General features: G+C 41.4%; 1 protein-coding gene across 1 annotated transcript; it reads right to left on the bottom strand.

Moving 5' to 3' along the window:
- Positions 1 to 23,421, bottom strand: GRHPR (glyoxylate and hydroxypyruvate reductase). The gene is made up of 9 exons (XM_021004592.2): positions 23,304 to 23,421; positions 16,731 to 16,861; positions 14,848 to 14,920; positions 14,534 to 14,650; positions 10,330 to 10,418; positions 8,677 to 8,781; positions 3,642 to 3,777; positions 2,268 to 2,398; positions 1 to 392 (listed from the first exon to the last, which is right to left on the bottom strand). Exons 1-9 carry the CDS (start codon positions 23,387 to 23,389, stop codon positions 271 to 273), a joined length of 990 nt encoding a protein of 329 aa, XP_020860251.1. The 5' UTR covers positions 23,390 to 23,421; the 3' UTR covers positions 1 to 270.
- Positions 23,422 to 24,996: the final 1,575 nt, after the last annotated feature.

Here is a 24,996-nt window from a genome sequence, read left to right as displayed (position 1 = left end):
TTATCTTTTAAATTTAATTTAGACTAGATAACATTCATCAACAAAAGTTGCATAGCCATTGACACCTTTGTTTCCTAAATTATAGATAATCACAAAGTAAATGTTATTCTTAGGCACTTTTCATGTATGAGATGGTTCCCCACTGTTTGTTTTATTTATGACAGCATACACATTCCAGTGAAAGTAACACACTTCTGTTTAGCAGAAGTGAAAATATAATAATTATCTTATTAATTCTTCCTCAATTGTGAGATTCTTCTTGTTTCGTCTTCACAGTTTGAATTCACTTGGCATTGGCTCCCCCTTTAGGCCAGCCAACATGTTATTGACTGCAATTACTGACATAGTGTTTCGGGTTCCATAAGTAGCACTTCCAATATGTGGTAGAATCACTGTAAAGGAAAGAGAGGGTGATCAGGAAATGGCAGAAAAAGTGTAACAACTTAATATTTACCTAGAATTCAACTGAATAGATTTTCTGGCTAGTAAAATGAGGACCATTACAACTATATATTATCTATTGATAATTTTTCTTTTTGGCCTCACATCATTTCACCAACTACTATCATGGTAACAGAAATGCAGTTTGGAGAAATGGACTAAATAATCTTTGAGCCATTAGGCTCAAATTCTAGGCTTAAATTCTCAACACAAGTTGATGGCTCCTTACCAAAGGGATGTCAAAAAGTCCAATGTAATTAGAATGCTTATGGAAAATTATACTCTTGGAATATACTACTTCTCATTTTAAGGACTGATTCAAAGGCAGTGCCAAATATAATGATGCCTATAGCAAGAAAGCATACGTGTGAATACGGTACTTGGTAATAAACATCTACTATTTAAGGCAATGACCCTAAATGAAAAAGAATGTTATATTTGTATAGCACTTTAAATTTTCAAAATGCTTTTATATATACTTATTGCAGTATATTTAAACCTACAGTCACTGGCACTGATCTAGTGAGCATCAGTCAACTGGGGCAAGGTCTTTATGGAATTAAGGACAATACTTTCACCAACAGTTTAGCTGACAACTGGGGGCCATCTCCAGGTGGCCTGATCTATATTTTTGGACCCAGATGGCTCCGGAGAAGAAAGTGAGGCTGATGACTTTGCACAGCCCTCCCTCACTTTAATCCAATTCACTTGCATGTCATGGCATCATCTTCCTGATGTCGTGGTTCTCTTCGAAAACAAAGGACAAACAACAGCTGACAACTCCACGAGTTAAATACAACATAATCTATTGATTATAGTTTAAAAAAAAAAAGGTAAAACACGACCTGCATGACTTATTTAAAATTGTTTGTCTTTAATGTTTTACCTGCAGAGTTAATGGTAGGATACATTGTCAGTAGATGAACATTTAAGCAGTCTTTCTGTATGTTAAAGTAACCATTATCAGGACTGGCTAAGAGAAGATGGAACCAGGGTCATGGCCCAACCTTGATAAGATTCACAGATAATTCCTGATTATTCGTGGACGAATGGACCAGAACACCATTTTCACTACTAATGTCTGTTATTGATCTTACTCAGGAAGTTACTTCAAAAGCATAAAAAAACTTCAGAGCACAAGGCACCATATTTTCCAAGTAAAGCACCATCAGTTAAATTACCTTTCTAAAAATATAAGCTGAAAAATCTCTTCTCACCAGTGGACATACAGTTATTTATAAGACTGGTGAAGTTTTAAAGAAAATGATATGTTATCTCTCCTCTTGGAGATACTACTGCAGGCAGTTTTCATATAATGCAAAAACTTGTTTCTAGCTTGATGAATATTGCTTTGGCTTCCACTGATTAAAGATCTTTATCTCGGATAGATGTCTCTCTATACTCTTTAGAGAACCCCAGGTATGTTGCTTGTCGCTTCAAGAGACAAAGGGTTATTCCTTTCCCAAAGTAGGGTAAATAACCCACTCAGTGATTCCACAATGGCCTTTAGGTTTCCAGAAACTAAAATTATGCTTACTTTTAGGTACTGTTCTGAGGAATAAGTTTTTGTTTAAAGAAACAGCTTAATAGTCTAGAAATTTGGACTTCTCTAGTGGTTTTAAATTAAAGGTAAAAATAACCTTACATTTAAAAAAATTATCTTTTTTTAAGCACCAATTACTTTCCCATATGCCTTTAAGCAAAACTAGCCAACAACATGACTTTATTTGATATGATATATCTCATTCTGTCCCTGTAGTCCCTTCCCCACCTCTCTACTTTGAGGAGTACAGAGTCAGCTCACATTTTAAAAACCAGTGTCTTACCACAGTTCTTCAGTGAAAAGAGAGGATGGTTTGTGGGCAGGGGCTCAGGGCTTGTGACATCTAGCCCAGCTGCTGCAATCTGGTCATTAGCCAAGGCCTGGTAAAGGTCTTCCTGGTTCACCACATCTCCCCTGGGAGCCGTAGGAATTAGAACAGTACTTTGGTATATTATCCAATAAAGAATACAACAGCCTCTTTTGGATTTTGTTAAAAACAACAACAACAACAACAACAGCAAACCCCACAAGCTCCACTCCCAAAAACAAAACAAAAAACCCCCCAATTCCCCACGAGGAGTCCATGCTAAGTGTAACACTAAATTGTCTAGCTTTGTGAGCTACTTGCAGTGGTGCAGAAGCCCTGGAGTCAGAAGACCTGAGTTCAAATCCAGTCTCAGACTCATACTAGCTGTGTGAGCCTGGGCAAGTCACTTCACCCTGTTTGCCTCAGTTTCCTCATCTGTAAAATGAGCTGGAGAAGGAAGTGGCAAACCACTCCAGTATCTTTGCCAAGAAAACCCCAAATAGAGTCACGAAGAATTGGACAGGACTGAAAATAACTGAACAATAAAAAAAGTTTCAGAGTCAGAAACTCTGCAGTTAAGAGATTTGGAGCATCTCTTGTGCACCTGACTTGGTAGATCCCCTGACCTCTCTAGGATTTTTGGAAGCATAAGAGGAGGGATTTTGGTTGTTAAATGATTGGCCATTTAATAAGAAGTAGCAGAAGACCTTCTACAACACAGCAAGACTCCCCCTGGTGGAAAAATCATCTTAATCTTTCCGTAAGCAATGCCAGAAATTGTCACCATCACTCCTACAAATAAGAATAATAGCTAATGTTCGTTTACCACTGTAAGGTTTGCAAAAGCATTTTGCATATATTGTTTCTATTGATTCTCACAGAAAACCTGCAAATTAAGGGCTGTTACCATCTATATTTTATAGATGATAAATCTCAAGGCTAAGAGGTTAGGGACTTGCCCAAGGTCACACAGCTACTAAGTGTTTCAGGAGGGATTCAAACCCACCCTATTTTCTGTGCTACAAAATAATCAGCAAAGCTTTCTTCAGAGGTATGTCTTGTTCGCTTCTGCTGAGACTAGCTAGATTATGCAAATGTTTAAAGCCTACAATTAAGGCTTCCTTCTCCCAGGGAATATGATATATTCCAGTTGAGATTTAATTTTTTTTTTCCAGAATCAAACCGAGATCATGGCCTTCGTTTTATTTCTGATTTTCTCTTTGTCTTGGTTCAAAGAAAGAAACACATGTTCAAACAGGTTTCAGTAGCACTGAAAATGTGAAATCAAAAATCAGAAAAGCATAGTGGTATCTTTTTTTTTTAAACCACTAGATCGTAAGCCTTACTTACCTGCTTATGTTGACAAACACAGCCGTTTTCTTCATTTTCTGGAAGAAGTTCTTGTTGCAGAGCTCCTGGGTTTCAGGGGTTAAAGCACAAGCTACCACAACGAAGTCTGAATGGGTTGCTAGCTGCTCAAGAGGAACTTAAGGAAAGAATGGGGGGAGGGAGAGATCAGTGGCATAGGAACAGAACAAGGAAAAGAATGAAAATCGCTCCCAAAAGAACAGGAACCAAGGCTTTGATGCACTTATCTCTCCTATCAAAAGTCATCTTAGAAGGGCCTAGTTTTCCCTTTTTAGAAATGATTACATTAGCCTTGCAAATTAAAATTAGTACAGTTTCCAGGACATTGGGGGAGGGGGTGTGGGAAAATCCACTAAAAGAATCAGACTAGGGAGAGCTAGGTGGCGCAGTGGATAGAACACCAGCCCTGGAGTCAGAAGGACCTGAGTTCAAATTTGACCTCAGACACTTAGTAGCTGTGTGACCCTGGCCAAGTTACCTAATCCTGAGTGCCTTAAAAAAAAATCAGACTAAAAGCAGGTCAACAGGCAAGTCAGAATTTTGACATGACTTAGTGCCTTGGGGGGGGGGGAGAGGAGGAAATATTTAGCCAGCTATGCAGTGGGAAACCAACCTGGTAGTGTGCATGTAGGTTGGGAGAATAAATCCCACATTTTATAAAGACATTAGGATGGCAGATAATTATCAGAGAAGCACTTTCCTTAAAAGACTGACAAGTGTGAAAATGTTTACAATTCTGTGAGAAATCCATTTATACTTGCAACATTGTTACAAAATGTTAGTCAAAATGTTTTCTTTTCATACAACCTATAAAAACTTGTGAAGAGGAAACTGAAATTTATTTTGCCAAAATGTAGAGGGAAGATATTTAGACATGGAGACTGAAAAGTAAAGGATGTGTTGGGGAAACAAAAAAATTTGAGGCATGAAACAATAGGAATTTCAAGATGCTTTTGTGTGTAGAGGCTGAGACAGCCAAAGTATGTGAAATAACTAAAAGATATACTTCTTAAACATGTGACATAGTAGAAAAAGCACTAGAGTATTTAAAGACAAAAGATCTGGGTTCAAATTTTACTACTTGCTATCCCTGTGTGACCTTAGGCAAATCACTCATGCCCTCTGGGCCTCAGTTTCCATCTGTGTAAAAATGAATGACAGGGAGTTGGATCAAATATCTAAGGTTCTGTCTTGCTCTAACGTCTACTGATTTAATCATAATATCATTTCACATTGAAGAGCCTAGACCAAGGGTGGGGAACCTGCGGCCTCGAGGCCACATGTGGCCCTCTAGGTCCTCAAACTTCACAGACCAAATCCCCCCTTAATAAAAGGATTTGTTCTGTACAACTTGGACTCAGTCAAAAGGCTGCACCTGAGGACCTAGAAGACCACATGTAGCCTCAAAACTGAAGTTTCCCCACCCCTGGCCTGGGTTTCATGGGCATAGAATGACTTAGAATTGAAATGCTTTTGGGAAAGTTCAGTCCAAGATAATTTTTTTTGATTAAAATTATCCAAAGATTTTAGTACCGGCCTGGAGTCAGGAAGACCTGGGTACAAATCTGGTCTCAGACACTAATCAGCTGTGTGAACCTGGGCAAGTCACTTAACCTGTGTCTCAGTTTCCTCATTCATAAAATAGGAATAATAATAGCACTTACCTCCTAGGGTTGTTATGAGGATCAAATAAGATAATAATTTAAAAGTGTTTAAGCATAGGGCTTGGCATATAGTAAATGCAATTATAAATCTTTGCTATACTAATAACATATCATGAGGCAGCTAGTGGCACAGAGAATAGAGCACCGACCCTGGAGTCGGGAGAACCTGAGTTCAAATCCAGTCTCAGACACTAGACACTAGCTGTGTGATCCTGGGTAAGTCACTTACTCCCAATTGCCTTTCCCCACTCCCAAAATAATATCATAATAATTAAACATTTGTAAATAATTTATAAATTACAAAAAGTGCAATTAGTTATAGTCAACAGAATAGTATATTATTTTAATATATTGTTACAATTTATTATGATGATGATACTAGATTTCTGGCTTCCTTCAAAGCACAGTTCAGGGGCTACCTCCTACTCTAGGTCTTTCTCGATCTCAGTTATTGAATTAGCTCCCTCTCCCACTTGAAATTACTGGTATAATTTTGTCCATACTTTGTATTTACTTACTTGTGGACATGTTGTATCCCCTCAGTAGAATGTAAGCTCCTTGAGGGCAGGAACTGTTATTTTTTTTTTTTTACTTTTACAACCCCAGCACCTAATACATTGCTTTATACCTAGAGGGTTGTTGAACTGAATTCATCAACATTCCCCCCCCTCCCCAGGCCTCAGAAGGCCCCTAAGGAGGGAATTCTTCACAGACTCTATCTCAGAACTGATATGTCTGGCACCATCTTTCTCCACTAAGGGCTGAGACACAGACTGAAATATCCCCTATAGTCAAGGCAGGGGAAAAAATGCCCTTGTGAAGATGCCAAACCTCACAGCCATCTAACCTAAAATCTCTTCGGAAGGACAAAAATAAGTTTAAAAAGAAAAAAAAAGGCACGCCCAAGCTGTCTGACAAATAGAATTTTAAAAATATCAGCAAGAGGGGGGAGGGCACCCCGAGCTTTCAGAGATGGGGCGGAGGAGAGTTCTGCCTTTCTTCTCACATTTTACTTCAAAGAACAGTCAACTCCCAAGTGAGGAACGACATCCTAAGGGCAACACGCTGCAAAGGGCCTGCTTTCATTTGTTACTCATCAATCAGGATCATCCAGATTAGAGCTAGAACCGGTTACAGGCCACACGCAGCTGCGTCAGGTTGTAGTTTCACAACCCGTTCTGAGGTATTCCTGGCAGAGATGCTGCGGTGGTTCGCCATTCCCTTCTCCAGCTCATTTTACAGATGAGAAACTGAGGCGGAAGGGTGAAGGGACTTGCTCAGGGTCACACAGCTAGTACGTGTCTGTGGCTGGATTTGAACTGAGGTCCTCCTGACCGGTGCTGGTGCTCTATCTGCTGTGCCACTCGACTGCCCAGCCTCTCCAGAAATGGAGAAAGGAGGCACCGTGCAATTTAATCACGGTCCCATGAACAGTAAACAGCAGGGCTGGAAGTCTAGCCAGGTCTTCCCACCCCAAATCTGGGGTTATTTCCATTTCATCACACTGCTTTTTCACCCGGTTTGACACGGTACCCTACTGGGAGCTACTGCATAATGCCTGGCACATAGTAGGTGCTTAATGAGTATTTCTTGACTGTCTTTGTTGTTAACGAACTCCGAGACTTTAACCAAGGTCACTTCACCTGTCTGGATTTTTCCATTTGTACTTTGTAATTATTTTAAAAATCGTTAATATTAGTTCACTGACACAGTGGATAGAGCACTGGCCCTTGAAGTCAGGAGGACCTGAGTTCAAATACGACCTCAGACCAAACACTTGACACACTTACTAGCTGTGTGACCCTGGGCAAGTCACTTAACCCCAACTGCCTAAAAATAATTAAAAAAAAATATTAGTTCACTGAATCTTAGAGGAAGAAGGTACCTCAGAAACTGGCTAGCCTAGCCCCCTCATTTTATAGATGAAGTAAACAGGATGGAGAGGGCTGATCCGATCTTTGTATCTGTGAAATGAGAGCATTAAACTAGATGATTCTGTCACTTGTAGTTGGAAAAGTCTAGGGTGATGAGAAAATGGAGGTCAAGGACAAAGAAATCAGTACATAAAAGTTTATCACGCCTTGGACACCACTCAGATTCCTCACACCCAATCACAGGTCACAATTATATGATTTATAAAGTGCTTTCCTCACGACAACCCTACAAACAGTATCCCAGCAAAGGCTCAAACTACGCCCCATGTCACACTGCTAGAACCACCACTAAACCAAAGTCTTTTTATAGTAAATGGTTTTTTCCAAGTCCAGACTGGTGATCACACTGGTACTGGTAACTAACTGGCGAGCAAGTATCCCCTTTCAATGAAGATTGGCAACTGTTTCTGTTGTAGAGAATTATTTAAGACCTGGATGTGTCAGAATCAGGACATGAACCCAGGCTTCCCAGCCTCAAGGCCACCTTTCTATACACTATAGCCATATTTCTCTCTATTGTATCATGGGGTTTGTTTGTTTTTTTGGTTTTGTTTTCGTGAAGCAATTGGGGTTAAGTGACTTGCCCAGGGTCACATAGCTAGTAAGTGTCAAGTGTCTGAGGCTGGATTTGAACTCAGGTCCTCCTGATTCCACGGCCGAAGCTCTATCCACCGAACCATGTAGGTGCCCTATTATGTTTTTTTAAAAAGGCATCTAGGAGAACTTGTACACAGTAATAGCCACATTGTGCGATGACTAACGTTGATAGACTTATCTCTTTTCAGAAATGCAAGGATCTACGACATCTCCAAAAATCTCATGATGGAAAATGCTATCCACATCCAGAGAAAGAACTATGGAGCTGGAATGCAGATCAAAGCACATGATTTGCTCTTTTTTTTTCCCTTTTGTTTTGCTTCTTCTTTCTTGTGGTTCCTCCTATTGGTTCTAAGTCTTCTTTACAACATGATTAATGTGAAAATATGTTTAATAGGAATGTATATGTAGAGCCTATATCAGATTGCATGCAGTCTTGGGGAGGGAGGAGAAAATTTAAAACTCAAAACCTTATGGGAATGAATGATGAAAACTAAAAATAAATTAATGAACTAAAAAAAAAAACCTCCTAAGGGCAGCTAGGTGGGGCAATGGATAGAGTACGGCCCTGGAGTCAGAAGGACCTTAGTTCAAATCCAACCTCAGACACATAACACTCATTAGCTGTGTGACTCTGGGCAAGTCACTTAACCCCAATTGCCCTCATAAAAAAAAAATCCCCCCCCCAAAAAAAAGGCTCCTGGAGTAAATAGTGAACAAAAGCTGACCTGAGTAGTTGTCATTTGCAGGATTTATCATGACAGAAATCAGAAACAACCTGAGCATATGCTGAACTGCCTTTTAAATGAATGCCTCACTTACCAAACTCTGCTTGGAACTCGGCTGCCTCCTTGGGTCTGGGCTGACGTCCAGTATATAAAAATTTCTGGACGCCAAATGGTTTTAGGCGACGGGCAATACCTTGGCCTGAAAATGAGAAAACAGCATTCATGTGATTCTGTCCCATTCACCCCACCCACCCTGGGGATGCCAGGGAGGAGTCAGTGTGTTTGCTCCCTTGACCCTGGGAGAAGAGGGAACATTAGGTAGACTCATCATCATTTAGCTCTTCATTAATTAGAGAAAAGATGTGGGCTGATTGCTGAGCCCAAGAAATGCTGTCTCCTGGTTAGTGTTGGTCATTTGTTTTTCCCACCAAAACAAGCTCTAAATCCCTTTGGATAATAGAATCAGCTGTACTTGAGAGAGAGAAAAACATTTGGAAAGAAGTATGTCCAAACAGGTGCAATAGGAGTACAGTTATCCCTTCCACAACATGACTTTCCCCATCGCGGTTTTGGTATGTCATGGGTTGACATAAGAAATTAAAAGGGAATTTGGGGGAGTTTTGCAGAAGCCACAGACAACATGATCAGCAAATGACACAGAAAAAATTTAGAAACTCAGAAATGCATAAAATATATGTATAATATTATATAGCGTCAACATATTTTATCTTTTAATACCATAATAATAATTCAGACTTCTTCTCTGGTATGAAGGGATTTTTTTTACCCAGATTTTCCAGGGGATGCTGTGCCCTTAACTCCCCTCCCTCCAGACTTGAAAAGTCTAGTACAGCTGCCTCCCTTTACAGATGAGTAAATGCGTGCTCCTATGCCTGCAGAACTGGCACCAGGGGAGAAAGCGATTCCCCAGAAGTCACATAGGTAGTAAACCTCAGATCTGGGATTCAAATCCAGGTCATAAAAATCCAGTGCTGTTTGTTTTCCCCATTTCACAGGCAAAAAACAGAAAAGCTGATCACAGAGTTTGTAAATATGGGAGCCACCGTCTGGACCCAAGGCTTGTGTTCCTTTGTTTTCACCATATCAAAGGGGGAGACATGAGCTTTCCTTGGTGAATTGAAGCTCCAGGCCAGGATAGAATCCTTTGCTTTTCTTCACTAGGACTAAATACTTCTTTGGATGCTTTACATTGTAATTTTTTTAAGCCCTTAGGGTTTTTTGTTTGTCTGTTTAATTTTTTAAAATCAGAAACAAGATAATGCAAAGGATTACATTTTAGTTGCCTGGGTGAAATGGGCTGCTCCTGTTCTACATTCTATATTGTCACCACCCCATAAAGGTTTACTTTACTGATTTCTACCTATTTACTCATTCCCCCCTAGGGGCAGCTAGGTGACTCAGTGGATAGAGCACTGTGCCTGGAGTCAGGAAGACTCATCTTCCTGAATTCAAGTCTGGTCTCAGACACTTACTAGCTGTGTGACCCTGGGCAAGTCACTTCACCTTCTTTGCCTCAGTTTCCTCATCTGTAAAATGAGCTGGGGAAGGAATCTGTTTCTAGTATCTTTGCCAAGAAAACCCCAAATGGCGTCACGAAGAGTCGGACACGACTAAAACAACTGAATAACAACAAAAGGATCACTCAGCACTGTTTCAGACAGACAGTAGCTACTGTGTATGTCTTAAATTCCAACCAATGTTATAAAATGCAGAAAAGAGATGTTACCTATTCTTCCCAGGCCGATAATTCCAACTGTGCTGTTCAAGAGCTGGTAGCCACACATCCAGAGAGGCTTCCATGAAGTCCAGCCACCACTGGAATAAAAAGAAAAGACTGAAATATTGTGGCAGGAGTTCAATATTATAACTCAAGTGTGTTGTTTGGTCATTTTTTTCAGTCATGTCCAATTCTTCACGACCCCATTTGAGGTTTTCTTTTTCTTTTTTTAAATTTCAAACTTTTTTTTATTAATTTATTTTTAGTTTTCAACAATCACTTCCATAAGTTTTGGGGTTTTAAATTTTCTCCCCCTCCCTCACCAAGATGGCATGCAATCTGATATAGGCTCTACATATACATTCCTATTAAACATATGTTCACATTAGTGATGTTGTAAGGAAGAATTAGAACCAATAGGAGGAACCACCAGAAAGAGGAAACCAAAACAGAAGGGGAAAAAAAAGAGCAAATAGTACACTTTAATCTGTATTCAAACGCCATAGTTCTTTCTTTGGTTGTGGATAGCATTTTCCATCATGAGACCTTTGGAAATGTCTTAGATCCTTATATTGCTGGGAAGGGTTAAGTCTATCAATATTAGTCATCGCACAATGTGGCTGTTACTGTGTACAATGTTCTCTTGGCTCTGCTCACTTCACTCAGCATCAGTCCATACAAGTCTTTCCAGATTTTTCTGAAGTCTGCCTACTCATCATTTCTTATAGCACAATAATATTCCATTACATTCATGTACCACAACTTGTTCAGCCATTCCCCAACTGATGGCATCCCCTCAATTTCCAACTCTTTGCCACCACAGAAAGAGTTGCTATATTTTTGTACACGTGGGTCCTTTTCCCATTTTTATGATCTCTTTGGGATACAGCCCTAGAAGTGCTATTGCTGGGTCAAAGGGTATGCACATTTTTATAGCCCTTTGGGCATAGTTCCAAACTGTTCTCCAAAATGGTCAGATCATTTCACAACTCCACCAACAATGCATTAGTCTTCCAATTTTCCCACATCTTCAACATTTATCATTTTCCTGTTTTGTCATGTTGGCCAATCTGATAGGTGTGATGTAGTACCTCAGAGTTGTTTTCATTTGCATTTCTCTAATCAAGTGATTTTAGAGCATTTTTTCATCTGACTGTGGATAGCTTTAATTTCTTCATCTGAAAACTGCTTCTTCATATCCTTTGACCATTTGTCAATTGGGGAATGACTTGTATTCTTATAAATTTGACTTAGTTCTCTTTATATTAGAAATGAGGCCCTTATCAGACACACTAGTTGTAAAAATTCTTTCCCAGTTTTCTGCTTCCCTCCTAATCTTGGTTACATTGGCTTTGTTTGTGCAAAAACTTTTCAATTTAATGTAATCAAAATTATCCATTTTGGATTTCATAATGGTCTCTATCTCTTGTTTGGTCATAAATTCTTCTGTTCTCCATAAATCTGACAAGTAAACTATTCCTTGCTCTCCCAATTTGCTTATAGTGTCAGCCTTTATATCCAAATTGTGTACCCATTTTGACTTTATTTTGGTCTAAGGTGTTGGTCTATGCCTAGTTTCTGCCATAGTCTTTTCCAGTTTTCATTTGGGGTTTTCTTGGCAAAGACACTGGAGTGGTTTGCCATCTCCTTCTCAGCTCATTTTACAGATGAGGAAACTGACACAAACAGTGTTAAGTGACTTGTTCAGGGTCACACAGCTAGTTACTGCTTGAGGCCAGATTTGAACTCAGGAAGATGAGTCTTCCTAGTTCTAGGCTCTAAAGAGAAAATGTAATAAGTAGTGATGGAGATACCCACAACCTCTCAAAGAGACTTTGCATTTAGGCGATCAGTAATTGTTCTGTATCAGTGGTCATGAAACTTTTTGGTTTCAGGACGAACCTTCATTCTGAAAAATTATTGAGGGTCCCAAAAAGGTTTTGTTTATGTTGGTTATATCTATTGATATTTACCATTTCAGACACTAGAACTTAGAAAATTTTAAAATATTTACCAATATAAACCTATTATGGAAAGCCGGGTGGCTCAGTGGATAGTGTTAGGCCTGGGGTCAGGAAGGCTCATCTTCCTGAGTTCAAATCTGGCCTGAGACACTTCCTAGCTGTGTGACCCTGAGCAAGAAACTTAACCCTGTTTGCCTCAGTTCCTCATCTATAAAATGAACTGGAGCAGGAAATGGCAAACCACTTTAGTGTTTTTGCCAAGAAAACCCCAAATGGGGTCATGAAGAGTTGGACGCAACTGAAGCAACTTAACACAAAACCCCATTACATGTAATATAAATAACATTTTATTTAAAAATAACTACATTCTTAAAAAATTTATTTTTATTTCCTGTTTCAAATTCTTTCCCTCCCTCTATTCCTCCCCCATCCATTGAGAAGGCAAGAAATAGGATGCCCATTTTATAAATATGAAGTCATGCAAAACATGAAAAATAACCATATTTTCTGAAAATTTGGTAAGGAAAGTGGAATTATGTCACATTTTTGCAAATCTCTTTTTTCAAGAAGTCTGGCTTAAAAGAAGACAATTGGATTCTCATATCTGTTTCTGTAGTCCATCTATTGTATTCTAGTTGACATATGAAGAAAATTTGGTCTCCCCCTCATGTATGTAGTTAGGGGCAGCTAGGTGGCGCAGTGGATAGAGTACTGGCCCTGGAGTCAGGAGGACCTGAGTTCAAATTCAGCCTCAGATACATAACACTCACTAGTTGTGTGACTCTGGGCAACTCACTTAACCCCAAGTGCCTCACAAAAAAAAAAAAAATTAAAGTGGCAGCTAGGTGGCGCAGTGGATAGAGTACTGGCCCTGGAGTCAGGAAGATCTGAGTTCAAATGTGGCCTCAGACACATGATATTCACTTGCTGTGTGACCCTGGGCAAGTCACTTAACCCCAAATGCCTCACCAAAAAAAAACCCAACAAAAAAATAAACTCAAATATATGCAATTAGAAAAGGCAGGAGTATTTTCAGAGGCAAGTAACATCTTAGTATAATTACAAAAATAGTTTTGACCTCATGGACCCTTTAAAAGGGACTCAGGGACACCTAGAGGCCCATGGACTGTACTTTAAAAACCACTGAGGTACAGTTAGGCCACTTCCTGTTAGGGCAAGATACTGATTTTGTAGGAGACAGAAGTAGGAGATGGGCAACTGACCAAATCAATAAAAAATTTCTGACTCCAGGCACATCTTAATTTATTGAACACTCCCAGGGAGTAAAGCAACATCTAAAGTGTTACAGGGTTTCTGAAACTTTGGTTCCAGGGTGGTTCCTAACCTGAAAAATCCTACAAATTTGTTGGGGAGCTGACACCCCAAAATACAAATGTAACATAATCACCCCATTTTTGAACAATGCTTTGCACACAGCAAGAGCTTAATAAATGGGGGCAGCTAGGTGGTACAGTAGATAGAGCTCTGGCTTTGGAGTCAGGAGGACCTGAGTTTAAATGTGACCTCACACACTTGACACTTACTAGCTGTGTGACCCTGGGCAAGTCACTTAACCCTAACTGCCTCACCACAAATAAAAAAAAAGAGCTTAATAAACATTTATCAAGATGAATTGAAGGGAGAGGCAGTTCTTGCTTCTGGTAAATCGCAATGACATTCTCCTAAGTGGCAGTGTGGGAAGGGATAAGGAAGATGGCCATAAATGAAGGGTGAAAAAGTAATAGTAGCTTTTGTTTAAATAATACTTAAAGGTTTACAAAGCACTTGCTCCTTATGAGGTAGATACTGAAAGTATTATGTCCCCATTTTTTGGATAAGGAGACTGAGGTTTGGAGAAGTGTGGTGACTTACCCGAGGTCACAAAGGTAATGACCTGGGACTCAAAAACCAAGTCTGCTGATTCAAGGCCAGTGCTTTCTATCTCACCAAACTTATTTTCCAAAACCAAGACAACCTAAATTAAACCAAGGGCTTTAATATTTTCAGACAGAAAATCCCTAGAAACAAGGTAGAAGAGATTCATTTTGAAGCATTGGATATGTAAAAAATGGAAGCCCTTAATCATGCCTAAGGGTCAGCTAGGTGGCACAGTGGATAGATGGAGTCAGGAAGTCCTCAGTTCAAATCCTGCCACATGTTCCCCACCCCTGCCTCAGCCTGTGTAGAATGTAGAATTAACCAGACAAATGATAGACCGCTCTGAATCTTCCCAAAGTACTCATACTCACTTCTTTGCTTCTTGAATGCTTTCTGGCAGCCGGCGGCTGGTGCTGAGCAGTAAGGCCACTGCGAGCTCTGCCGTGGCATCTGTCAGGACGTCTGGCGTGTAGCCCACGCGGATCCCTCTAGGAATGCAAGAAGCAAAGTTTCCATAACCGCCACAGAGAGTATTCCTTTACTTTTCTTTTCAAGAGTTCTTCTAAATCCTTCCACTTTCCAAGTCAATCCTTTTGCCTGAATTATTAAGAATCCTCTTCTTTCCCCTCCAGTAACTCCTCCAGTCCCTAATGCTCCTTAGCGAAAAACAAAAGGCTGCATTTACCGCTTTTTAATTTCATCTAGGGCAAGATGGTCAAGTCCCACGGAGAGGGTGCTGACTACTTTGAGATTGGATCCTGATAAGTAGAAAGAAACCAAAAATTAGTCATTCTGCTTTATAGAATTTAAGATGTCTTATGCATTAATTCTGACAGTTCCCACAGAAGATGGTGTTATATAATCTAACGGGTCTTGCAGGAAATGTGACTTTTGTTCTTGCTGTTTTGGGCACAATTCAGTTTTTTCTGTGCAAAGGCCTTCTCTTGGCATTCAGCTACCACATTTGTTAAAGGCCTACATTGTGCAGGGCACAGTGCATACCAAGACCAGGTTTAGGATTATAGGATTTAGAGCTAGAAAGGATGTTAGGGGTCATTTAGCCCAGGATTTCTTAATCTGAAGTCTATATACATCCATATCCATATATGTATGTATGTGTGTGTGTGTGTGTGTTTATATATATATATATATATATATATATATATATATATATAAACACACACATGTATATACACATATATATCTACATATATATATATAGACACACATATTGGGGGGGTCTGTGAAAAATTACATCTTTATTTCAATGTAAATGCTATAAGATTATATAATTTATAAAGGACTTTCCTTACAACAACTCTTCAAATTAGGTGGCATAAATTACCCTCATTTTACCCATCAAGAAACAAAGGCACAGACTGCTCTTTGTTACACAGCCAGAGTCACAACTCAAACCTAACTCAGACTCTGTAGTAAGAGGGTTTTTTTTTAATGTTCATTTCAAAATAAGTGTATTTTATTTTATGCACCTAAAAACATTCTGAGAGGGGGTCCATAGGCTTCTCCAGACTGCCAAAGGGCTGCGTGACACAAAAAAGGTTAAGAATTTCCGATTTCACCTAGTTCCCTCATTTTATAGAAAAGCAAAGTAAGGTATGGAGATGTTATAGGTGACTTGCTCTAGTTTACAAAGTAGCAGTTTACGTTCCCTTTATTAATGAGTGCCTTTAAAAAAAAAAAAGGTTGCAGATGCCTACTGACTCAAGGTCAAATCAGACTGTTTTCTGTCTTGCGGCAAAAACCCATCTTTGTGCTTTTGATCATGCATTCTTACACATGGCATGGACTCTTCCTCCTCCCCTTATCTCTACTGTTGATGTTACTCCCTCCCTCTCCCATTCTTTCTCTCATTCGTTCCTTCCTTCTTCTCCTCCTTGCGGGTCCAATTCAGGTGCCACCTCCTTGAGGTCCCATCCCACCAACTGAAAGCACTTTCTCCCCAAGTGCATGGTATGGAAGCCCACTGCCTGGCCACCTTTTTTTTTAAATTAATTTATTCTGATTTATCAATAATCACTTCCATAAGCTTTTGAGCTTTAAATTTTTCTGTCCCTCCCTCCCCAAGACAGTGAGCAATCTGATATAGGCTATACATATACATTCCTATTAAGCATATTTTCACATAAGTGATGTTGTAAGTAAGAATTAGAACCAATAGGAGGAACCACCAGAAAAAGGAAACAAAACACAACAGAAGAAAAAAAAATAGCAAACAGCGTGCTTCGATCTGCATTCAAACTCCATAGTTCTTTCTTTGGATGTGGATAGCATTTTCCATCATGAGCTGGCCACCCTCTTTGCAGTTCTCAGACCCTCCCTTGTAGTGAGGGGATATTTCTGTACAGGTCTTAAGGAAAGGGATGGTTATCTCTAGTGCCAACCTAGCAGAAAGTAGGCATAGAGTAAGTTGGATTGAACTGATTTTAAAAAAAATAAATAAAGGCTTAGGAGCAGGCACCAATCCCAAAATATACAGAGACTCCACTAGAGACGCCCAGGATCCTTAGGCTCCAGTATGAAATCTTCCTCTGGGGCCCCATCACACACCTGCGGCATCCAGGAGTTGTTTATCCATTCTGTCAGACAAAAGGCAAAGAATGCCATGCGCTCCAGCCACTCCTTTCAGCAGGTCCTCTCTCGGTATGGGCTCATCTGACTCCCACTGTTCTACTTCAGAACTGAAAGAAGAAAGCACAGTTAATGCCTATCCTCCACGGCCGTGCAGGCTTCAGAAAACACCCAAGCACAGCCATGGCCGTCACTGATAACAACAGCTCACACTGATGAGGCTTGCAAAGCGTCTAGCATGCTCTATCTCTATTCTCGGTAGCTCTGTGACGGAGGTGCTGTTAGTGTTGCCATTTTACAGATGAGGAAACTGAACCTCAGAGCCATTAAGTGACTTGGATTTAAGAAGGGGCGTTGCTGTTGTTGCTGGTGATCAGGTATTGCCTGACTCTATGTAGCCACATCCGTGGGGTTTTCTTGGCAAAGATACAGGAGGAGTGGTTTGCTATTTTCTTATCTAGTATGTTCCATTTTACAGATGAGGAACTGAGGCAAATAGGGGTTAAGAGATTTGCCCAGGGTCACACAGCTAGTAAGTGTCTGAGGCTGGATTTGAATTCAGCTCTTCTTGACTCCAGATCCGGTACTCTATCCACTGGACCACAAAAGGACTTAGGTGTAATCTAAGGTGTCTCAGTGGATACAGTACCTAGTCTGTGTTAGGTAGACCTGAGCTCAAATCCAGACTCCAGGTACTCCATCTACTGCACCATCTACCTGTGCCAGGAAGGACTTAGATGTAGTCTGAGGTGTCTCAGTGGATAGAGTACCCAGCCTAGAGTTAGGAAGATCTGAGTTCAAATCCAACCTCATACACTTTACTAACTGTGTGACCCTGGGCAAGTCACTTAACCTCTGTTTGCCTCAGTTTTCTCATGTAGAAAATGGGAATAATAATAGCACCTATCTCTAATGGTTATTGTAAGAGTCAATGAGATGATTTGTAAAGTGCTTAATTAGCAACATGACTGGCACATAGTAGGTGCTTAATAAATGTTGATTGATTGTAAAATGGGGACAATAATAGCACCTGCTTCCCAGAGTTGTTGTAAGAAAGAAGATCTGTAACGTACACAGTGCCTGGCACATAGTAGATGCTATAAAACTGTTGATTATTATTTTTATGCAATTAACCCCCTTCCCTCCCTTATTTCACATGTAAAGAAACTAATGCCCAGAGAAATTTAGTGACTTGCCCATTGCCACTACAGGTAGAGTCTGAAGCAAGATTTGAACACTGATCTTCCTGACTCCCGAGTCCAATGGTCTATCCACTATGCTATGATCCATTCTAGTAAAACCAAGCCTCTTGGGGAGTGATTAAATGTTTATGGTATATGAACGTAATGGAACATCATGGTGCCAGTTGTTCCAATTATGATGAAGATGCATGGGAAGATTTATATGAACTGATGCAGAGCGGAGCCAAGAAAACAATACATCACAAACAAAACCAATGGAAAGAATAAGCCCCACAAAACAATAATTAAAAAAAGATGTTGCAAGATTACAAAGGACAAGGAGATATGAAAAGACAACTCCCCCAATCCCTTTGTAGAGGTAGGGATGGAGAGGGGATTCACAGGTATGGAACATTACATCTATTTAACAATTTTTCAATGAGTGAAAAATACATTATTTTCCTCATCTGTAAAACGGAGAAATAACAGCACCGACCTCTCAGAGTTGAGTGGATAACACCCTCTGCATTATTAAATGAAGGCCACTTAAAGGTGCATTAGGACTAGGGTGCAGTTCTAGGGTCAGGTCACTTGTCTGGGCAGGAGGACCTCGCACCCATGTAGGGATGCCACACATACCTGGTCACTGAGTGGTACTTATCTCCAATGTCTGAGGTGAGGCAGAGCAGAAAGTCATGTCTTTTGCCCGCTACCAGTTTCCGGAAGACCAAAACTTGCTTGTTTTCAACTCCTATCTACATATATTATAGAGGAAAGAATCCTATATCACGCTTCTGGGAATGGGGGGGGAGATAATTGTGGGAGGCTCAGGAGAAGAGGGGACTTCAGCTGAATAAGGAGAAGGAATCTGTGAAGGTGATGTCACAGTAATTATGATTATTATATATAATTCATATATGGTATATAGTATAACTTACATACATATAATTTATATTATATATAAATGAGGAGGGAATCTTAGAGACCAAGTTCATCCCCCTCGTTTTACAGATGAGGAAACTGAGGTACAAAGATTAAGTGACTTGGCCAGGTTTATTCATCTAGTGTCTAAGGCAAGATTTGAACTCAGATTTTTCTCACTCCAAGTCAAGGGCTCTATCCACTCTGTAATACTACCTCTTTAGTTTGTAGGGATCTGGACTTTTGAAGGTCAGAGACTGGAACATTTTGGAAAAACTAAGGAAAATCTGAAGAAGGGCAGTCTCTTGGTCCAGATTCTAGGCCTAACAAATTATGTGATCTTGAGCAAGCTACTCCATCACAGCTGGATGATGTTTAAGGTTCCCCAAGATTCTCACTTTCATTCTGGGGCAGCTGAAGAGGAAAAATCCCCGTGGATATCTTGGCACAGCGTAGGAGGCTTTCTGCGGCACTCAAATATGATGCCTTGGTCTTTCCAGGGATGTAAAGGCCCATGGTAATTGAGCCACCCAAGCCTAGAAAGAGTCATAGAGCTCTCTATCACTGGCTTACCAGCATTCTGGGCAGGACAGGATTTAAATTTCCATAAGCATGCCAACTGCTGCTAAAAACCTAACGTGGACCCCCACCTTAATGTCCCTCTCAAGTCAGACTCCTTTTAATAATGAAGGAACAAGGGTAGTTAGGTGGCACAGTGGATGGAGCAGGGGCCTTGGAGTCAGGAGAACCTGAGTTCAAATCCAGTCTCAGACACACAACACTCACTAGCTGTGTGACCCTAAGCAAGTCACTTAACCCCAACTGCCTCACCAATGAATAAATAAGTAAATAATGAATGAATGAACAGATGAAAAACATATATTAGATGCTTATTATAAGTCCAGGGGTCTGCTAAGTCCCTGCCCTCAAGGAACTTACATTCTAGTAAGACCACATATCCATGGAAGAATGGTAGCCAGGGATTTCCAAAATCACAGGAATGGTGGGTGTCTAAGATAATAGGGAAGTCAATTGATACTCCCTTTCCAGAGCAGCAATGCTAACATTAATCTGATTACAGTTCTGACAGCCAGGAGTAGAAAGCAGAGGGTTAGGGCAGTAGTGAGAACAGGGTGTAGATGGTCTGGAGTCTGCTGCCAGCTAGGCTCAAGAGAACAGCCTGGAGGTGGGAGTTCAAAGTGCCCTGGGGTCTGGTCTCAGGAGGGCCTAGGTGGGAGAGCACCAGAGAATGGAGCAAGGAGATGGTGGAATGCAGAGAGAATGATCTGAAGCAATGTCTGCAGCCTGGACAGATGGTTCATACTCTGAAAGCTGTGGAGTGCTTTACAAAGGTAAATTAATATTTTTTATTTTAAACCTGGTCCTTTGACATCATTCTTGCTGTGTAATGTTAGTTGGGGCAAATGCAATTCACCAGCATTTGTTGCTTTGGAGTGATAGAAATTCACCTTTATTATAAGGATTTTCATGGTATTAAATCAGAAAACCTCAATACCTTTTATTTTGTCCTTAAATGAGTTTTTGTTGTTGTTGTTGTCTAGTACCTCCAATGTGCCTCTTACAAAAGTCACCAAAATTTTTTACTGGTTATTTCTCTTGTTATTGGTCTGAATATATCATGCCATTAAACTGAGATCTCATTGAAAATAAAAAATAGATATTCCTTGAAAAATAATTATACAAAATTATATCAAAGGACCTGTGATATCCTAGCCATCCAAAGCAAATCTTAACCCTTTTATATAATTACTAGACTAGACTTAAAGGTTTCTGAAACTCAGAGAAGTTTTCCCTTTTTGGTGTCAAAGTCTGAATCTTTGAAGCCAGATTTTTAATGACTGCAAGTCCAGCCCTTAGCCACTGCTTCCAAGAGTAAGGAGCTAGGCGTACAGGAGTGGAAAGGAGGAAGGGAATAGCATTTATTACTGTATGCCAGATTCTGTACCTGGCACTTTACAGATATTATCTCATTTGATGTACATAAAATTATATTAAAATGTATTTACTACAAACATTTAAAGTCTATTCAGTTCAATGTTTCATTCATTTTTCTTGTCACTGCTCTTTGTCTTCATTACCTTCACTGGTAACATTCTTTTCTTTTCCTTTGGCAGCCAGGTACAGCCTGTATTGGGGCCAGTAACAAACTGAGGTTTCTTCACAACCTTATGAGGTGAGTAGTGAAGTATTATCTTCACATGAGAATTATTGTTAGAACATTTTAACAAGGTATGATGAGCAGACCTGTGCAAACTAGGTCTTAACTTTTCAGAAGGAAGATCACGAAAAACCAAGTCGGCTCGACTGACCACTTACTGTCTTGCTTCCCTTGCTTTTTTTTTTTGACCTCCATAAGTAAAGTATTAACCAATTTTATCTTGTGTCATTGACTGCAGAGTAGGACATGAGGGGAAGGTAATCTCAAAAGAATAAAATCAATTTTACTTTTTGCCTTTTGTGAAGGTGACATTGGACAGCCGGGTGGCACAGTGGATAGAGTGCCAGGCCTAGAGTCAGGAGGACCCGAATTCAAATCCAGTCGCAGACACTTACTAGCTGTGTTACCCTGCACAAATTACTTAATTAACCCTGTTTGCCTAGAATGGCAAACCATTCTAGTATCTTTGCCAAAAAAACCTCAATTGCTGTCATGAAGAGTCAAGCTCGACTGAAATGACTCAACAAAAACAAACATTAAGAAGGTAATATTAGGACGTAGTCTATGACTTACAATGTTAATCTGGTATCTCAGCTGCAAGAAAACCCACATAAAACAGATCAAAAAGGCTTACTACCCAGCATGACTTACCAGAAAAGAAAGGGTGGGCCAGTCACTTATGTACCCTGGGCTCCTAATCCAGGATGGGGGGTAGAGGGGAAAGAGAGGAGGAGGAGGAGGAGATGGAGCTGATGATCAATGGCTCCAAGGAAGGAGCTATGATAATAATGAAAACAACATAAGGTTTGCAAAGCCCCAACTGTAGCTCTTCTGATCCTCACAACAACCCTGGGAGCTAAGTGCTGTTATAGGGTTGGCATCAAAACCAAGCAGAAAGCCCACAAATATCTGTTTTGTAAAGCACCTCAACAAAATTATCCTGGTTGAAGAGAAACCTATGCACACTTCTACTTTCACAGCCCTTTTCAAGACGAAGAAAAATTTACAACTAAAAAAATTTTTTAAAAAGATTTTCAAAATGCACCAAAAGAACAAGAAATAATAAGCCTAGACTGGGTAAACTGGTTAAAAGGGTACTTAACAGAAATCCTGAGTCCTAGAGCTACCCTGTCTTGTGGCCTTATCACACTAGAAACAGCAAAATAACCTACCAGACCCTTAGATTTGCAGGTCTTAGGAAGACATTAGAAATCATAGGATCTTACAACCATGATCTAGAGTTGAGAGAGAAGCCAGTGGGTATGGAGTTCAACTCCTCCATTTTACAGATGAGGAAACTGAGGCCCAAGATCACACAAGCAAGATCTCTAAGGTCTCTTGACTGTCCCGTGGACTTGTGATTGGAATGGCCGTAGGTAGTATTTCCTAACATCTCCCATACTTCCGAGGCCTTGCTGGGGGCCACTTAACAGCAAGCAGAGCGTGTAAGCTCGGAGCTTCAGGCTTGCTGAAAACATCAGAAGCTACAAGACAAAAGAAACCCAAACTGGTTGTTGGCACTGTGGTAACTCAAAGGCTGTCCAGGCAAAGCCACAGTGGTCCCAGAGGGTAAAGAAGAAACGGTTCCGAATACAAGCGTGGCAGCAGGAACAGGGTGGCCAGCTCCAGTGTCACAGCAGGACGCCTCCCTTTCCCTCCACCTCCTGTGCCCAGGCTTGCTTAGTTTTCCTAAGCTTTCTTCCTCTTCTCCCCCAAACCCTGGACAGCTCTTATCCCACTGCTCAAGCAGGGAAGCGTGGGCCCCCTGCACCTTCCCTCCTTCCCCTCCAGGTGTCCAGCCCCTTTAAGCAGAGAAACCAGCACCAAGGCTGACACTCGGGTCCCGAGACTTTGACCTTGGGTTGATCAACTGAGCTCTCTGACATGGGAGGAGCAGGGAAGGCCGGGGGGTGGGGGCGGGAGCTGCAGGGCTGGGGGGCGGGCAAGGTGAGGACACCCTGGGCCCCGAGGAGACAGACAAGCGCTCGGGGTGCATGGATTAAGCACGCTTGTGGAGTGGGGCTCCGGCGCTCGGGAAGGGGACGGGGTCCTGGGTTCATAGCCTTAGGCACACGCGTGGGATGGGGCCCAGGGTGGCTAGAAGGCTGGCGTGGGAGGGAGGCACGAGGGGGCTCGCGGGTGGGGCCCGGGGTCTGCAGGCGCATGGCCGGCGCGCGCCAGCAGCTGCCAGGAATGTTCCCGGGCGCATGGGCTCCGGGCACTCGAGGGTCGCGCGCGACTGAGGGTCGGGATCGGGGGCGCCCCTCTTACATTCCGGCCTGGGCCAGCAGGGCCTGCCCCTCGGGGGGAATCCTCCGGGTGATGAACACCTTCATGAGTCGCGCAGTTAACCTCATCTCTTTGCGCCTCGGAGGAAGGCTTAAAAAGGGCGGTGCTGTCAGGGGCGGGGACGGAGGGGCGGGGACGCAGCACTTTTCCGGGACGTGCCCACGCCCCCGGCCCTGCCCGCGAGGCTCTCCACGCCTCCCGCCTTCCAGCCCCCCGGATCCAGAGCCCGCCCCTTCCCCGGGACAGCCACGAGGCTCCGGCGTGGAGCACCCGACCCGGACCCATGCCCGGCGGCGCCGGCTGGCCCCGTGTCCCGAATGCGCTAACTCTTCTCTCCTCTGCCTCCTGGAATCGCTTTGCTCCTCGGCGGAAGGCCTTCCTTAATCTCCAGCAGCTGCTGGTGCCCTTCCTCCACTCCTGAAATTACTGTTTTTATTTTGTTTTCTGCCGCCCAAGTTACTTAATTTTTCAGGGCTTCAGGCGACCCTCTTTATCAATCAATAAGCATTTATTAAGTCCCTACTATGTGCCAGGCATTGCTAGGCGCCGTAGATAGATATAAATGCAGTAAGTGAAAATCCCTATTTGCAAAGACTTTCCGTTCTAAAGGGGAAACAAGGACAAATGTAAATATAAATGAAATATAAGAATATAAATATAATACATGTAGGAATAAATGAAAGATGTGGCATTCAGACATAGTGGAAAGAGAGTTGGTTATTGATGGCCATTGGAACCTGCCTAGAGAGAACAATGGAAAAGTAAAATTGTAATGTGAATGTAATGTAAATGTAAAAAGTGGGAAAAAAAGATAAAGTAAAATTGTCCAAGGCAGCAGTAGTTTCTGCTCCTAACTTACTGACCGAGCCTCCTTGCACCAGTTAAAACTGTTTACTCTTAGCTAGGGTCAGTGATCTGAAGTCATATGACTTGATCTTTTTCTCTGCTTTTGTGTGTGTGAATTTATAGAATAATAAAAATCAATAAGATTTTCATTTTGCTCTAGAGCCCCCAGTTGGGACAAAATTCCAACAATTCTGACAGTTTATTTTCTCTCTCTTCTCTCTGTAGACCTTGTCTGTCACTGTCCTCTCTGGCTTTCTATTCCCAGGAGTGAAACTCATGCAAATAAGTTGCTATGATCTATCATATTTTACCTTAAGCTGACATCCCGTATTAATTAAACATAAATGTAAAAAAGGAAACTTCAAAGAAAGGACATGCTTTGGATTTAACATTAGTTCTTTCCACAGAGGGGAGAGATGCAGGAGAGGTGTGAGGTACAGGCAAATCACCATCTGGTATCATTTCTCCCTAAGGGAGACCGCCTTAGACCCTCCTTTCTCTTTTGGTCTCAGACTGATGCATTGACTACGGCAGGCAGAGGTGGTGATGGTAACTTTGAGCTGGACACCAACCCTGCTGTCTCTATGCTTGGTTCCCTAATTCTCTTCCAAGTCTTTTCCCCTCTCTCCTCAGTTTCCTGTTTTCCTCATCCAATGCCCCCCTCTTTCTGCCCATCTTGTTTTCTCAGATTTCTCCTCCAGAGCAAAGGGTAAAGCAACATTGTCTCCTTAAAACAAAGTTCCTCTTTAGTTGGTGGATGATAATATGTCCAAGATTTCCATTCTGGCCCATAGACTTTATTCTTACTGCACACACACACACACACACA

The sequence above is a fragment of the Phascolarctos cinereus genome, unplaced genomic scaffold (assembly GCF_003287225.1).
Source record: "Phascolarctos cinereus isolate Bilbo 61053 unplaced genomic scaffold, phaCin_HiC Scaffold_4;HRSCAF=312, whole genome shotgun sequence".
Lineage (NCBI taxonomy): Eukaryota > Metazoa > Chordata > Mammalia > Diprotodontia > Phascolarctidae > Phascolarctos > Phascolarctos cinereus.
This window is presented reverse-complemented; position numbering and strand designations above follow the sequence as displayed.